Source organism: Martes martes (genome assembly GCF_963455335.1).
Source record: "Martes martes genome assembly, chromosome: 5".
NCBI lineage: Eukaryota > Metazoa > Chordata > Mammalia > Carnivora > Mustelidae > Martes > Martes martes.
The window spans coordinates 133845087-133862569 of NC_137892.1; the positions used below are offsets into that span (position 1 = coordinate 133845087).

The window sequence follows — 17483 nt, forward strand, 5'->3', positions numbered from 1 at the left end:
TCTGTATTAGTTACAAAAGGAGGGTTGGTTGTTCATAAGTAGTAGACATTTAACTCCTTACTAGCTTAAGACAAGAGGAGAAATTATTGGAAGGATACTAATCTCATCCTCCCAAAGAAATTATTTGTTCAGCTCTGTTTTGGGATCTGCCTCTTGGGCCTGGCATTTTCAAATCTATCCCCCTACCTAGGGTAGAAATTAACTCCCTAATAACCTCTAACAAGTGCTGTTGGCCTCAATTAAACATTTCTGGACATTATTGTTTTCAATCTATATAAACCTGCCTCCTTGTATTTATTTTATTTTACTTATTGATTTGTGTGTGAGAGCGAGCGAGAATGAGAGAAAAAACACAAGCAGGGAAAGGGAGAAACAAACCCTGAGCCAAAGACAGACACTTAACCAACTGAGCCACCCAGGCATCCCTAAAACTGTATCCTTGTAATTCAATATATTCTCTGAATCTTCACTCAAGGGACAATATGGTAAATGAATCTGGACGTGAATCAGACCTGGGTTTCAGGTAAGAACACACTGGCACAGCCACTGTGGAAAATAGTATGGCAGTTCCTCAAAAAACTATAAATAAAATTACCATATGATCCAGTAATTCCATTTCTAGCAAATATCCAAAGGAACTGAATTCAGGATCCTGAAGAGGTATTCATCACACCCAAGATAGAGAAACAATCTCAGTGTTCATCCATGGACGGATAAATGAAGAAAATGTGGTATACACATACAGCGAAAAATTACCCAGCCTTAGAGAAAAGAAGGAAATTCTGCCATTTGTGACAATATGGATGGATCCAGTGGACACTATGCTAAATTAAATAAAGCAAACAATGAAAGAATACTATAATAATCTCACTTAGGTGTATAACCTAAAATAGTCAAATTCATAAAAAAGAGAGGGAGGACTTGGGAATGTGATGCTCAAAGAGTAACAAAGTTTAGTTATGCAAGATGAGCGAGTTCTGAAGATCCACTCTACAGCATTGCTGTAGCTACATGTTAGCTAAAATGCCTAGAGCTAACAATACTGTGATATATAGTTATAATTTTCTAAGAAGGGGGGGGAGTACCTGCATGGCTTAGTCCGCTGAGTACCTCACTATTGGTTTTGGCTCAAGTCATCATCCTCGGGGCTGGGATGGACCCCCATATCACGCTCTCCACTCAGGCAGTACTCAGCATGAAAAGTCTCCTGGAGGTTACCTCCTCTCCCTTCCCCTCTGCTCCTCTCCCTGTTCCCATGGGGGCTTGCTCTCTCTTTAAAACAAATAAATTCTTGGGGTGCCTGGGTGGCTCAGTGGGTTAAGCTTCTGCCTTCGGCTTAGGTCATGATCTCAGGGTCCTGGGATCAAGCCCCACATCTGCATCTGGCTCCCTTCTCAGCGGGGAGCCTGCTCCCACCTACCCCTCAATCTCCCTCTTTGCCTACTTGTGATCTCTGCCTGTCAAATAAATAAGTAAATAAATTCTTTTAAAAATTTTTTCTAAGAAGGAAGATCTTATGTTGTGTTCTTACCACAAAAATAAATAAATAAATAAGAACAACAACGATAACAAAAGAGGTGGGGAAAAACTCTAGGAGATGATGGATATGTTTATGGTCTTGATTGATGTATAGTTATCCCCAAACTCATTGGAGTTGTATACATGAAATATGTACAGCTTTTTCTGTGTCAATCATATCTCACTAAAGTAGTTTAAAAAACAAAAATATACTTAAAAAGAACACATTATTCTTTGTGGAGTCTTTAAAATTAAACATAATAAAAAAAATTCCAAAGAACAGTATCTTTAATGAGATTTTAATCATCGTCATTTTAACTAAGGTTTTGTTGAAATGTATTTATCAGTACCAGAAAAGTACACAGATATTATTTGTATATGAAAGCATATTTTAAATTCCATTTAAGCCCACTCATTTCATCTCCCACAGCTGCTTTTTTGTTTTGATGAAAGATGAATAAGGAATAAATAGAAGGCCAGTGTCTCAAACTGATGTACCTGTATGGCCCCCTGAAAAATCCAAGCATGTATTCATATTCGAGAAAATTGTGCTGTCAAATTCACAGTCTCTCAATAGCTCAGGCATGAACTCATGCTTCCTACAAAAGAAAAAGGGGGAAAGGGGGCGAATTGCATTTCATGTGTTTGACACACACTAGAGAAAAGCCCCAGAGAGAAGAAGGGATTGTATTTATGCTCAGACAAGAAGGCAGAAGGTGTCAGTGATGATAGCACAGTGGTTCTGACATTTCAGGGGTTCCATGTCCGGGTGAGATGTAAGGATCCCTACATGTGGTGCTGGAGTCCACCAGCGGAAGCACAAGATCGCAGCTTGGGATGGAAAAGTGTATCTGTCTTCTTCCACTCAAGGTCCCCTTCTCATTCATCGTCCCAGAGGGAAGCCAACCTCTCTCATCTTACTGTTCTCCTAATCCATCTGTACAGGGTGTTTGGGCCCATAGGTGATCAGTGATCAGTCAGTCATACGTTGACGAATCCTAGAGTTGAAGGGAGTATTCGAGCTTCTCTGGTCTAAACCTCTAATTTTCAGATTGAAACAGTCAAGCTCCAGACAAGTGAGCAGTTTGTCCAAAAACACACAGCTCGTGCACAGGTTCGAGGGCGCTGCTCATCCTGTCTGACATTTTAACTAAGGAGAGGAGTGTTGTCCGGATTCGGGTTTGGCCGAACAGGGGGCTATGCTGGTGCCCGCGGCTGGGAGTTGAGGAGAGACAGTGCAGAGGCGAGAGGAGGGAGAAGGAGGTTCCTCCTTGAGCCGCCTCAAGTGCTTGGTTAAATGTGTTTGAGCTCAGTCACAGCGGCTGCAGGATTCCGGCTGAGAGGCCCGGGAGCCTACGGGGTCCCCCCAGCGCAGGGCTGCGTGCTGGTGACAGTGACGTCCTGTCCTCGGCACCTGAGCGTGCCGGCCGCGCACTCGCTCATCGTCTGCTCCACGCCATCCACTTCCACGCAGACGTGAAAGCCGCCGTCCTCGCACTCTGATGCTTCCCTGCAGACACATTTGCTGCTCTGGTCTGGAAACACAAATGACGACAGAGGCTCAGTGGCACGTGGTGGAGGGGGAAGAGTCAAGGCACAGGACCCCCAAAAGCACGATGCTCTCCAGAGAGCTCTAGAAGCTCCTGCCTCGGGGATCGCAACAACCAACCCCCCGCCCCCGCCCTGGGAAAGCAGTAGGACCCGGAAAACGAGGCATTTCGCTCCACTCAGAATAAACAGGGTTTGAGACTGGCCACCCAACTGGCCGGACCCACGTGGGCCAGCTCTCTCCAAGTCCGGGGCTCCCCAGTGCTCCACTCCTCTGCGCTGCTGTCTAGCGAAGCCAGAAATTGAGTAATCCCCCAACCCCTGACAGATAAGGAGACCTCAGTAAAGACCAAGATGCTGCAAGGCTCTAACAAGGACAAAGAAAAGAATTCAATTCACTTTGAGATGAGGGGCATAAAAGGCAAACGGCCACATATCCCATAAAAACAAGCTAGAAATGAGGAGGAATTCACTGTGTGTGCTGCAGGTGCCAGCCAGCTGGTTCCCAAAGAAGTGACAAGGTCAGCCAGCCCACTGGTGACTGACAATCCTAATGGGACCCAGTAGTTGGAGTTCAGTACTTCCTGGCTTGCGCCACAAACTACCCAGGATCCAGGGGAAAGGGGCGACGGGGAGAGCCTGAGTTGCTGGCAGAGATCACACAGTCCAGCTCCCAAATTTGCAGGTGAGGAAACTGAGGGCAATGACTTGGCTCCACGCACCCGAGCTTTCCCCATTATTAACATAGCCAGAACCATGGAAGGCCAGGCAAGGGTGTTATTCAAGTTCATCATAAGGGCTACTTGGACCTAGTGCTGGCAAATCTCAAACCACAACTTGAAAAAGTAACTCTTTTTTCTATTCTCTTCATATTCTTCTGATTACTTCTAGGAGAAAGTGTCACCTTGGCACTGATAGGCTTTTAACACTCCCCTAGCTCTTGCTAAACTCCCTTTATCCCACAGAAGCAGCAAGCCCCAAGCTGCCGGCAGCATCTGGCTAGAATCTACAGCCTTATTTTGTTTCATTATGTGTGTGTTTTTATAGTTACCTGGTATTTGTGGCAAGTGATATTTCCTTTTAAGAAAGTGATAAGAAAATTTCATTTTTTAAAAAATAGGTATTTTTATGAATCTATCTTTTAAAATAAGTACATAATATGGATAACACAAGGACAGAGCAAAAACCATGAAGGGGGTATGGGTAGCACCAGTGTTTGGGAGGACCTTCAGACCATTGAGGAAGGGGTTTTGTCCTCTTAGGTACTTGATCCCTGCCCCGACCCCCCAGGGAAGGCTGTGGGCAAGGACAGGTCACTCAGACCAGCCTGAGACTTTCACATCCTCAGGGATCCGCTTGGATTTGCTGCTAACCCAGAACCTACAGTTTTAAAAACCTCAGTCCTACCACCTTAACATTGTTATAGTTACAAATATGAAATGCCCCTTACCATCACATTTTCCCCAGAGTGGACAGGCGCCACAGGCCTTCTCAGTGGGGGCAGGCAGAGTGCAACTGTCCCCCGCAGCAAGGGTATAATTTCTACCCTGACACTGGAGAACATGCATCTTGCAAACTGTCAGAGGCAGTATCCTCTTGCTTCTCTCGTCTCGGGCACATACATCCAAGGAGGATCTGAAACAAAAATTTTTTTAATTACACGATGTAGAAGATCTTCAGTCTTCAAAATGGAGCGTAAAAGGAGAGGCTCTGAGCTCAGGGAGTCTGACTGATGCTATGAGCCACAGATGGAGCAGAAACTCAAGTCTCCTTCGTGCCTGGGGCTCACCCTCCTCAGATCTTCAAAATGAACATACTTTGCTCTTTATCTGCTCACAATTTTTACAAGCTTAGATACCTCATGTTGATCTAGTTTCTTCTAGAGCTGATCAGATAGAGCAAATTAAAAGAAAACAGGAGGTGTGCTTGGGACACTGGTGGGTCGACAAGCAGGCAGGAGGCAGAAAATCAGCAAAGATCACCTACTCCGAGACTGTAGTCCCGTGGGACCGTGGGCTGCAGGAGAAATTAGGTCCTCCCAACCCAGCAGGCCTGAGAATTCATGTCCATAATACGGCATGCCCAATACTTGATGACCAAATCCTCAAGGGAAGATGAAATCGTATTTTTCAACGGGATTTTTTTTTAAAGTATTGATGTTTACAAAGTAGTTTAGAAATATTTCTATAAAAATGTATTACTTTTTTTTCTTAAGCATGGGTGCTAAAATGGTGAGATTTGCCTTTTTAGAAATGTCACTAATAAAAACAAGCACCTTTCTGAATGCTGATGGACAAGGAAGGCATTACTGTAGTGAACCCTTTCACTTTCACTATTTTTGTATGGTAGATGGAGTTTATATTTATTCTTATACATTTCTAGCTCTAATATTTTCTTCAGTGACCAAGAGCTAAATTTACTTGGAGTTATTTACATCACAAAAACAAATCCTCGTATCTTTCTTTTATCTGCTTACTTAAGCTTTAAATCAAACTACTCAGAACTGCTCAAAAGGCAGAGACCTTGCAAAGCCATTGTTATCAGTCTCTGATGAAGGCTCACACTGTGTCTATAAACAGCAGGCTGCAGATAAACTAAATGAATCAGAGAAGTTGGAAAAAGGATGAAAGTGAATCAAAGTCAACAATGATTCACAAAAAAACAATACCACAGTCAGAACATTCCGGGCTGACGACCACTGTCATTTACACTGTTTAGCTGTATTTTTCTCTCAAGAAGTTACTTCTTGTAAGATACGGCCACAATCACCATTACCCACTATAGGTGTTCAAGAAGTTGGATATGTGTTTGGGGGACAATATAATTGAAAGCCAAGTACAGTCGACCCCCCAGGAACACTGGTTTGAACTGCACCATGGGTCCACTAATAGAGAATAGTTTTGATACAGACAATAGTATAAATGTATTTTCTCTTCCTTATGATTGTCTCATAGTATTTTCTTCTCTCTAGATTACTTTATTATAAGAATACAATATAGGCGGGCACCTGGGTGGTTCGGTCGGTTAGGCGCCTGCCTTCAGCTAGGATTATGATCCCAGGCTCCTGGGATCGAATCCAGCATTGGGCTACCTGCTCAGCAGGGAGCCTGCTTTTCCCTCTCACTCTTCCCCTCCCCCTGCTTGTGCTTTCTCTGTCTGTCTTCTCTCTCTCTCTCTCTCTCTCTCTCAAATAAATAAATAAAAATCTTTTTAAAAAATAATTTACATCACTGGTAAGGCTTCCAGTCAAAAATAATCTATCATTAGTTAAGTTTTGGGGGAGTCAAAAGTTATACGTGAATTTTTTACTGTGAGGGAGGGTCAGCACCCCAGTCCCTCATGTTGTTTAAGGGTCACCTATAAGTGGGCAGTAAAGTATGTTTTGATTCAGTCTTAAAGATGACCAATAAATCTGGGGGCCTAGATACCTCCCATTTGTCTCTCCAGATTCACTCTCCACAGCCCCACACCCCCACACTCCACCCCCCCACCCTCAACCCCACCCCCCCGACCCCTACAAGGAAGGCTGACCTCGGAACCACTTCCTTGTCCTCTAGCTTCACGTGCATTTGATCAGTGGCAAGAAATTAGAGCATGTTTAATGCCCTGGCTCACTCTAGGGTGGGGGTCTCTGAGATCCCTAAAATGAGGGACTCCGCTCTGCCTCAGCTGCCATCTGCACAGTCTACTCTGTCTCCAGCTTTGCAGAAAAGCCTGTCTGGTCACTGCTTCAGGCCCGGGCACAGATATGTACCCTGGCAACTGGCAGTGCCGCAGTACCGCCTCCTGGCATGCAGTTTCCTTCCCTTCCTTTATAAATAGTGCCACTGGGAAACCTCCTCTTGCGCTAAGGCAATCACACCTCCTGTATCCAACCAGGACCACAACACAGACATCGAGTACCTACTTCAGCTATCCACCTACAGCAGAGTGATTGCAAGATGGGTGGCATTCTCATAATGCACATCTGGAAACACAGCCATTTCCAGAATCGGAAAAGCAGCTACTTGTATCTCTGTTGGTACACTGCATAAGAGTTTATATGTCAAGGGAATTTCAACCCTCATCTCCTCAAGCTCTAAATCCTCATGTGACAGTGTTTTCATTTCTCCGCATTTCATGTATACAACAAACAGTGCCCGAGTCATTCAGCCTTTCTCTAGACAGCAGAGCACTGCTTAATGCCGCTGGGTGTCAGCCCTGGTGACCCAGGCAAGTAACAGGCAGCAGACGGGCCAGGGTCAAAGGCAAACAAAGATCCTAACCCTTGGTTCAGTAACACTTTTGATCTAACAGAGAGACTATCACCTACTGACACTTTTTTTTTTTCATCTTAAATAAAATAAAACGGAGAGAGGTGAGCGAAGACAGAGCTTACCCACATTCATAGGGCATTTTACAAACACATCTTGAATTCTTCAGTTTCTCCCAGCGCTGACATTCAGGCACTGCTGGTGGCAAGGGGGCATCTGAAAGAGAAGGATAAGGGAGAGCTAGTCATTCGAAGCGCTGCTTTGTGGTAAGCAAAATGTTATCTTAATTGTTGAACCAGATTCTGTAATAGTCTCAGCTGCCACAAATTTGCACAGTCAAAAAAGAAAGCTGTAAAGCATTTTACAGAAGGCAGAGCATTCCGAGGAGAACCCTGCAAATAATTTCATTGTTAGCATTTCTTGAGCAGTCCCTATTGTGTGAGCATTGACTATTGTGATATTTAATCTTCCTTAACAAATGTTTACTTCAGAGTTAAAGAAACTAAGGATCAGGGACACCTGGGTGGTTCAGTCGGTTAAGCCTCTGCCTTCAGCTCAGGTCATGATTCCAGGGTCCTGGGATCGAGCCCCGCATCAGGCTCCCTGCTTGGTGGGCAGTGTTCTTCTCCCTCTCCCTCTGCCTGCTGCTCCCCCTGCTTGTGCTCTCACTCTCTCTCTCTCTCTCTGTCGAATAAAAAAAAATCTTGGAAAAAAAGAAAGAAAGAAACTAAGAGTCAAAAAAGTGAAGAAACTGGTGCTAGTTCACATGTTTAACAGATTGGCCAAGCCAGGATTTAAGTTCATGTTTGTCTGAATTCAAGGCCCGTGGAGCAGGCTCCCTTTCATTAAGAAGTTGCTCTTTATAAACTGCTGTCTGGACTGCATTTTACCTACTCTGTCTATAGTGGGACAGAAAGCAACATAATGTGACCCATACATGGAGAAATTCCTGGTGCCCCAAGATGTATAATAACCTCTCACGTGTAAATGTCTAGTTGGTTTCCCTTCATGATGAGTAAATATCTCAAGGTATTTACACTTAATAAAATCTTATCCACTGCTTTGTGTTTTTTACAAACCGATCAAAAGTCAATCATCATTCCAATTTTGGCAGGAGAACACCTTGGTGCAGCTTACAAGAGCTTAATTTGCCTGCCATCTCCTCAGCTATCCCTGATTACAAGATGAATAGCCTAAGATCTGCTATTTCCACCGCCTGCTGGCTTCATGACAAGGGAATTCAGTGGCATAAACTTTCCTAGCATAAAACTAGTTCTATGTTGGGTATATCTATAAAGGTAATTTATCTGAAGAGCATATTTTTATGGATGCACAAACTGTGAAATACTCCCTCACTTTGGAAAACTTAAGAGCTTTAGACGTGATGGTAAAATCTTGTGAACAATTTGTTACTTGTAAAAAATGGGAGCAATGTGAAGCTTAGCCTTCCATGCCCACTCACGTTTGTAATGAGGATTCATTCTTTAACATTTCCTTTTAAAGGACCATTATCCTCAATGCAATGTCATATTGTGAATTGGATCCTAGAAAATTAAATGGACATAGTGAAAAAATGAAATCTGTAGTTTAGTCAATAGTATTACACTAATATTAAATGTCTTAGTTAACCAACTAAGTTATGTCAAGTTATATGAGATGTTAATATCATGAGAACATGGTAAGGGGTATATGAAAACTGTATTTGCAACTTTTCTGAAATCTAATATTATTCCAAAAAAAAAAATTTTTTTTTAAGATGGTGTTACCCAGGGGGCAACTGGGTGGCTCAGTTGGCTAAGCGTCCAACTCTTGATTTTGGTCATGATCTCAGGGTCGTGAGATCCAGCCCTGCCTGGGATCACCACACTTCGTGAATTCTGTCCCTCTTTCTCTCCCTCTCCCACTGCCCCTCCCCCCTGAACAAGAAGAAAAACAACAACAACCACCAAAAGATGGTGTTATCTAGATCAGTTCTTCTCAGCCAGCAGCAATTAGGCAATGTCTAGAGACACTTTTGGTTATCATAAGCAGGGGTGAGGCAGTGCCACAGGCATTGAGGAATGCAGCTAAATAGCTTACAAAGCACAGGACTGGCCCCCGCAACAAAGAATTACCAGGTCCAAAATTCCAATAGAGTTGGGGTTGAGAAAGTCTGATCTAATTGTACCAAAGTTCAATGATAAAGTCATGTCAATGAGCTCTGCATTACACTTAGAAGTTTATTTTCTAGACGCAGGGGAAGAGGGAAGCGGGAATGCAAAGAATGTGGTCAAAGGGTACAAAATTCCAGATATAAGGTAAATGGGTGCTGGGGATGTAATGTGCAACACAAAGACTATGGTTAACACTGCTCTATGATACACAGGTAGCTTGTTGGGAGACTGGATCCTGTGAGTTCTTATCATGAGGAGAAATTTTTTTTATTGTATTTTAATGAGATGATGGATGTTAACTAGACCTCTTGTGGTAATCATTTCACAATAGATATAAATCAAACCATCATGATCTACACCTTGAACTTCTACTGTGATGTATGTCAACTATTTCTCAACAAAACAAGAAAAAATATTTTTTAAAACTTTATTTACTAATCATTCCTAAGAATGAAATTTTAGATTTTAAATGTTTTATAGAAGTTACTATAATTTCTTTATTAAAAAAAAAAAAAACCACTGGTAGAATTAGCTAGACAGAAGACCTTTGCCTTTAAGAACATATATAGCTTTGTTATCGTCATATGTCTTTATGACAAGACTAAATATTGATGGAGGGAGGGAGAAATGAGTGGCTAGTGTTTAATGAGCACAGAGTGTCAGTGTGGGAAAATGAGAAAGCTCTGGAAATGGATGGTGTGATGGACTGGATGATGGCTCTGCAATAATGAGAATGCACTTAGTGCACTGAACCGTACATTTACAAATGGCTAAAATGGTACAAGTTACGTTATGTCTGTTTTACCACAATAAAAATAAAAAGACTAAATACCAATAGGAGGTATTTTAAAACATCAGCCTTGGAGGCTGACAAACCTGGAGTTTTCTATTTGTGATAGGCTTATTTTAAGAGAAGTCCCTGTTCTTATTCATCAGGGTCTTCCGAAAAACATGCAGGCCTTGAAAAATATCTTTAATTAAAACTTTAATAGGGGCGCCTGGGTGGCTCAGTGGGTTAAAGCCTCTGTCTTCGGCTCAGGTCATGATCCCAGGGTCCTGGGATCGAGCCCTGCATCGGGCTCTCTGCTCAGCGGGGAGCCTGCTTCCTCTTCTCTCTCTGCCTGCCTCTCTGCCTACTTGTGATCTCTGTCTGTCAAATAAATAAATAAAATCTTTAAAAAAAAAATTTAATAGAATTTGCTACTGAGAAGGAGAAAATTCACACCGAATAGTGCTACAAAATGATTGGAGCACATTTTAGAAAGACAAGTATATAATATCTCTTTTGGAATAAAAGAGAAACCTCATCAAGTGTACATTGATGAGGTACATTCTAAAATCTTTAATTTTAGAATTCCTGGTACAGGTCTATCACTTCAAATATCCCGATAAATTCATGTTTATTGTTCAGTGCAGTAGAAAGCAAAGCACTTGTCTCTGCTGTGGACCACTGACAGCTAACAAGCATGTGGGAACCAATATGGCGGGCACCTGGCTGGCCCTGATAGCCTCCTGTGCTGTCATCTGTGTCTATATTTAACACCACAGCCTATGTCCACCGTCAGCCACAGAGGACTTTGTGCAGCCGGCCGTCTCTTTAGTTGTGACCATCTAATTCACCTGACAGTATCACTCAGGGAATCTGGTACTTCACCCTTGTTATTAAAAGCAAATTTTAGCATTGAATTAAAAGTCATTCACCAGAAAAATAAGAAGACTGTATAAAATGGAATGTAAATGCGCTTTCCTTCCTTCCTATTTTTTGTCTCAAACATATGTTTTCCATTTATTTTTAAAAATGTAAACAAAAAAGAAACAGGAGGCGATTTTAAAAATGAATCCATCCTACCTTAAATACCTCCAAAAACAAATGGTTTGGCTTTCTAATTCTCTTCTTAGCATAGCTTCTTGAAAGGCCATCTTAATTTGCTTGGTGTTCAAAATACTAGGTTTTTGGGTTTCCACTATTCAGAACAACTTCACAAACCACAACATTTTGCTTTCAATAATTTCTGCTTTGCAGTGTTAAATGTAAATGCTTTTAAATGTTCTTTTTCAATAATGCTAATAAACTCTCTGAAAGCCCAGGAATGAAACATACAGAATTTTTTATAAATTTTCAACTCAACTCTGTACTTAATAAAAGTATATTTCAAAAATCAGGAAAAAAACAGAAATTGTGTTTTAAAAATCCTTTATTTTCGGGGTGCCTGGGTGGCTCAGTGGGTTAAAGCCTCTGCCTTCAGCTCAGGTCATGATCCCAGGGTCCTGGGATCGAGCCCTGCATCGGGCTCTCTGCTCAGCAGGGAGCCTGCTTCTCCCTCTCTCCCTGCCTGCCTCTCTGCCTACTTGTGATCTCTGTCTGTCAAATAAATAAATAAAATCTTAAAAAAAAAAATCCTTTATTTTCTTGGCACCAAGACAGATAAAAAAATAATCATTGATAAGAAGGATTTAAATTAGTTTCAGAATCTCAGGGCTCTCCTTGCCTTTCCTTGCATTTCACGAGTCTCTCCGTGAATGTGAGCAAAAGTCTATTATCCACTCTATCAACCAACCTTCTTGTAGAAGGGCAGGGGTGGAAGGAATGACTCACAGTTATGTCCATCCGTGCTACAAAGGACTGTCACAAGGACCCTCGCTCACCTGAGCACAGGTGTCCTTGGACAGACCTATATGCTACTCACCTTTTTTCACACACTGAACCCCCTTCATATCAGGACTCCACTTAAGGCTGGATCCACAGAGAAATGCTGAAGGACCTTCTAAGGACATGCCACCTGAACAGGAAATGGTCACCTTCTCACCAACTCCATAGAACGGTTTGTGGGGATGACTCTGAACGCCATCCATCAATGTAGGTAGAACACAGGCAATTTCTAAAGATAAAAGAAAACAGAATACAAGGGTCATTGCTTTCCTGTGCCATCTTTTTTTTAAAATGATAACTTCAAATAGTGTTAATACACATGCTTTGTTTTTTTCACATTAGAGGACAAAGAGGAAGAGGTAAGTAAGTTCACTGCTAGGATGCCCTGAAAGACAAGTCCCACAGTGCTTGGCACGTAATTGACCAAAGAAAGACTGAAGACCAAAACAGTTCCCATCCCTCACCCCTGCCCTCAAAGCAACATGCCAACTTAAAATGAATCAGCCTTATAAACAGAGTTCTAAAGGCCAGGCTGCTGTCAAAACCACACTTTTCCCACCTGCTGCTTATCTCTTTGGTCTGGTGAAGTCCCACCAGAGTTTTCCGAAGAGCTCTATTCATCCGTATATCATTAACATATATCCAATTAGATACTCTTACTATCTGAAAGTTTTAAAGAACCACCTTTAACCTTTCAACCAAACAAGTATTAAATAGCCTTTGGTTTTCCATCTCTAGTCTTTCCCACTTGATTACATTCATTAGCTCAAATCTTCTACTTGAGAAAACAGCAAAGAGAAAAATGAGAAACATGCATAACTCTGAAAAGCAAGTCAGAATTTATGATTAAAAAAAAAATCTTGGCCATCTCTATCATGGGCTTTGGACAATATTTTACAAAACCTGCTCTGATTCTGTACCACTTCCATCAGAAACTCCATTCATTCATTAATTCAAAAAGCATCTATTGAGTGCCTGTATTAGCCAAGTATGTTGTGTGCTGCTGGAGATGTAACAGGTCCAAGTCTACAACATTTGGTAATGTCGTTCTCCTTGAGTTATTTGTAGTTCAAAAAAGAAAAAAAAAATCAGAAAATCTGATGAACTAAGGAGGAACTGCAGCTCAGAGACTGAAAATCTGGTAGTTTTTAACAGCCTTGTATAGGGTTAGGCAATCAAGAGTAAGAGTCTAGTCCCATCACAAAGGAGGAACCTAGGGAGAAATCCCAGACTTTCTGTTGGGATCCCTTAATGGCTACATCCTAGGAATAAAGGTAAACAGGACATAAAACAGTCTCACTGCTTGCCAGAAACAAAATCAAATCTTTTCTAGAGGAAGAGAAGAACATCACCCTAAACCTCAAATGATTCCTTTATTTTTTTACACACAAAGTCTGGCATTTAATCAAAACTAATCTAACATTCAAAAGGACAAGAATTAACCAAACTCCCCAAAAAAGACAATAGAAACAGACCCACGGCAGGTCCAGATAATGGGATTAACAACAGCGGACCTTGAAATAACTGTGATTAACATGTTGGGAAAAAATTAAATGGCAAGGCATGGTATTTCAACAGAGAATAAGAAAGTATAGAAAAGTGAACAAATGAAATATCTATAATTGGAAAATGAAATTAAGAACACAAAAGAGTTCTTAAAAGCAAATTATATACAACTTACAGAGAATTAATAAACTGGAAGGTAGCTCAATAGAAAGTATTTAGAATGAAACAGAGAGGGCGCCTGACTGGCTCAGTCCGTTAAGTGTCTGCCTTCAGCTCAGTTCACAATCCCAGGGTCCTGGGATCAAGACCCACATCAGACTTCCTGCTCAGGAGGGAGCCTGCTTCTCCCTCTCCTTCTGCCTTTCCCACTGCTTGTACTCTCTCTCTCTCTCTCTAAAATACATACATACATACATACATACAATCTAAACAAAATCATTTAGAATGAAACAAAGAGAGGGGAAAATGATGCAAAACCAAAGAAAAGAACATATATAATATATGCAATCTAAAAAACACATCATTTGTGTCTCACGAGGAGAAATGACCAAGAATGGGACAGAGACAATGAGACACAATAGTGAAGAATTTCCTAAAATTGACAAAAGATTCAGATTCAGGAAGTGTTTCGAATACCAACCAGGGTTAAGACAAAGAAAATCACACCTAGGTGCATCACAGTGGGAATGCTTCTGAAACACAAGCACTGGGGAAAAAAGGAAATTCTCAAAAGTAGCTGGACATAAGATTTTCAAACCAGAAATAGTAAGACTCATAGTGAACATCTCATTAGAAAACAGTGAAGTCAAAAGGCAAGGATAAAATCTTTAAAGGCTTTAAGTATAATAACTGCTAACCGAAATTCCTTACCTAGTAAAAATATCCTTCTAAAACAAAGATAAAATAAAGACATTTTAAGATGAACAAAGACTGGGACAATTTCTTATCAGTAGATTCACAATAAAGGAAAAAAGATCTTCAAGCACAAGCATCTTATTAAACATTTTGAAGAACCAACTTTTGGCTTTATTACTCCGAGGTAAGAAATGTTTATATTCTATTACAGTAGTTTCTGGTCAAGGACTCCAGGAGTGAGAGACAGAGAGACAGACAGAGACAAAGACAAAGAAGAAAGGTCCAAAGAAGAAGAAGAAGGAGGAGGAGGAGGAGGAGGAGGAGGAGGAAAAAGGCCCTACAGATCAAAAAGATGAAGACCAACAAACAGAAAATAGGGCCCAAAGGTTGAACAGTCCCTTCATCAAAAAAGATAGGCAAATGGCCAATAAACATGAAAACAGGCATGACATCATAGTCACCAGAAAAAAATACAAATTAAAAAATAAGATATTGCTACTCACTCACCAGTACAGCTAAAGTTTTTAAAAGATTGATGATGTCAATTGTTGGTGAGGATACAGAGCCATCTTGGATTCTCAGATTTTGATAGGGATGTAAGCTGGTTCAACCATTTGGAAGACTGGTAACATCTACTAAGTCTAAGTGGATATATACCCTATGGTTCAAAATTTCATTAACAGATATATACCCAAGAGAAAAAAAATGTGCATGTGTGCACAAGGGGTTTTTTCACATTGCATAGATAACTGATAGAGGAAAAATACATCTCTACAGCTCTATCCATCCACTGTACCAACTTACGTTGCAGTACAAGCGAGATGGAAGGCTGACAGTAGTGTTAGCGTGGTTAGCAGAAGCACTACTCAGATGCCGCATCTGAACAGAACAGGACGCAAATTCAAGGACATACATTCAAGGAAGTACACTGATGATGGTACATCCCTAGAAACTGAACTATAGAGGATGTTCTGAAGGTCTGACCCAGACCTGAGCTCCTTAGCCTATTCTAATTTGCACCAGGAACTTTAAAATTGCAGTAAAATATGCCTCCCCTAAAGGAGCACTATCAACTAGAGACTGTGGAGGGCTTTTTCAAGACACAACCGAAACTGGACAGGATCCTAAGAGCCTCTCAGGAAAGGGAGGTCAAAACACGGGACACACAGTGAACACTGTTTCATCTTGAATCATCCTCTTCTCCATGATTCTCTCATCTTAAGTTACATGCTACAACCAAGGCCACTCACTTTGACAATGCATTTCTCCAACAAGCCACCGTAAATCGTCTCCACATCTGGCTACAGGGTCTCCGATAAGAGAGTATCCTTCATTGCAAGTATATACTATGTTTTTCCCAACAGGAAACTTCGTACCTTCATCCTAAACAGAAATAAGAGGGAGACAGAGAAAAAAGTATGTCTATTGTGCATTAATAGAATGTTTCTTTAGAGATATTTGACCTATAAATCTTTTTTTTCAAGATTTTATTTATTTATTTGACAGACAGAGATCACAAGTAGGCAGAGAGGCAAACAGAGAGTGGGGGAGGAAGCAGGCTCCCTGTGGAGAAGAGAGCCCGATGTAGGACTCAATCCCAGGGCCCTGAGACCACGAACTGGCCAAAGGCAGAGGCCCAACCCACTGAGCCACGCAAGTGCCCCTTCACCTATAAATCTTGTCTTCTTTTAATCATCAGGCAAACTAAGTTCAAATAACGAATTTAGAAAATTGTCTGTAAAAACATTCTTCCTTGTACGTTCCTAGCCAACAACATTTGCACTACCATTGATTGAAATAAAGCCCGTAACGCCACTGTACTATAATTTATTGATTGTCCCGCAAATACCAGGCACTGTCGTAAGCATTTTACTAAAATTACTTTCGTGGGCACTCCCCAAGTCACCTTTCTCTCCTATGTTTAGGAAAAGACAGCTTGTTATGAGATTTTGGAAAGGTACTTGTCAGTCAGTTCTTTACCTTAAGATGTTACGGGCTGTTCGTTGGCAATACTGCCTAACAAAAGCCAGGAGGAACAGACAGAAATGTTCAAATCCTATCAGCGTATTCATGAAAGTTTAAGTTTCTCACTGATGACTTTTAGAGGAAGCAGAATGCTGATCTTCTCCCATCCCTACCCTGTGAGGGAAGTGCTGCTTGGACTGGGTCACATTCAGGGACGTAGTGTCCGCCTGTGATCCCAGGAGGTGAGTTTTCACAGTGAAGCAAGGGAGAATTCAAAGTCTAAGACCTCAGGATGTAATCGTGCTCTTCTGGGGATTCTCTTAGTTCCTTTCCTCATCTTTCAAGTTCTCTGCCACCCCACAGGGAAGGTTGAGAGCTGGACCTGTTCTGCTCCAGGCATTAGAACAAAATCCCATGGTGCCTTTTTCCTCTCACTGTCGGTCCTTGCCCAGGCTGGCTCCATCATGGGAGTTGGTTGGAAACAGAGGGCCCAAGTTAACACTGGGGTTTGAAGAAAATGGGGATGGACACTTGATTTGCTTTGGTGCTAATCTTTAGGCCTTCCTTTGTCTTGCAAAGGGGATTGTTATATGGCGAAGTTGAACTCAACAGTGCCCAAACTTAACTCTGTATCAGAACTACTAGTTGCAATTAAAGGGGGGGGAGGTGCACCTGGGTGGCTCAGATGGTTAAGAGTCTGACTTTGGCTCAGGTCATGATCTCCGGGTCCTGGGATGGAGTCCCATTGTGTCAAGCGCCCTGCTCAGCAGGGAATCTGCTTCTCCCTGTCCCCGTGCCCCTCCCCATCACCCTGCTCACGTTCTCTCTCTCTCACTCTGTCTCTCAAATAAATAAATAAAAACTTTAAGAAAAAAAAAAAGACCCTACCCTAAACATACAGAATGAGGAAAAAATGGAAGATAAGGGGCAAGCAGCAATCTCTATTAAGTTCCTGGGTGATGTAGCCCATCTGTGGGGCAGTGTTCTGAACCCCCAGCTCCTTAGGACACACATGCACTGGAGTTTGGAACAACA

At 41.8% G+C, this 17483-nt stretch overlaps 1 protein-coding gene across 1 annotated transcript in view; it reads right to left on the minus strand.

Moving 5' to 3' along the window:
* Positions 1-1796: 1796 nt before the first annotated feature.
* C7 (complement C7) overlaps positions 1797-17483 on the minus strand; it is a 58524-nt gene continuing 42837 nt past the window's right edge. Inside the window, exons 14-18 of the mRNA XM_080804951.1 lie at positions 15734-15866; positions 12160-12351; positions 7445-7535; positions 4517-4701; positions 1797-3053 (exon numbers count right to left, since the gene is read on the minus strand). Of these exons, the coding sequence (XP_080661077.1) occupies positions 2872-3053; positions 4517-4701; positions 7445-7535; positions 12160-12351; positions 15734-15866 (783 nt within the window). The 3' untranslated portion in view covers positions 1797-2871. The remainder of the gene's footprint in view (positions 3054-4516; positions 4702-7444; positions 7536-12159; positions 12352-15733; positions 15867-17483) is intronic.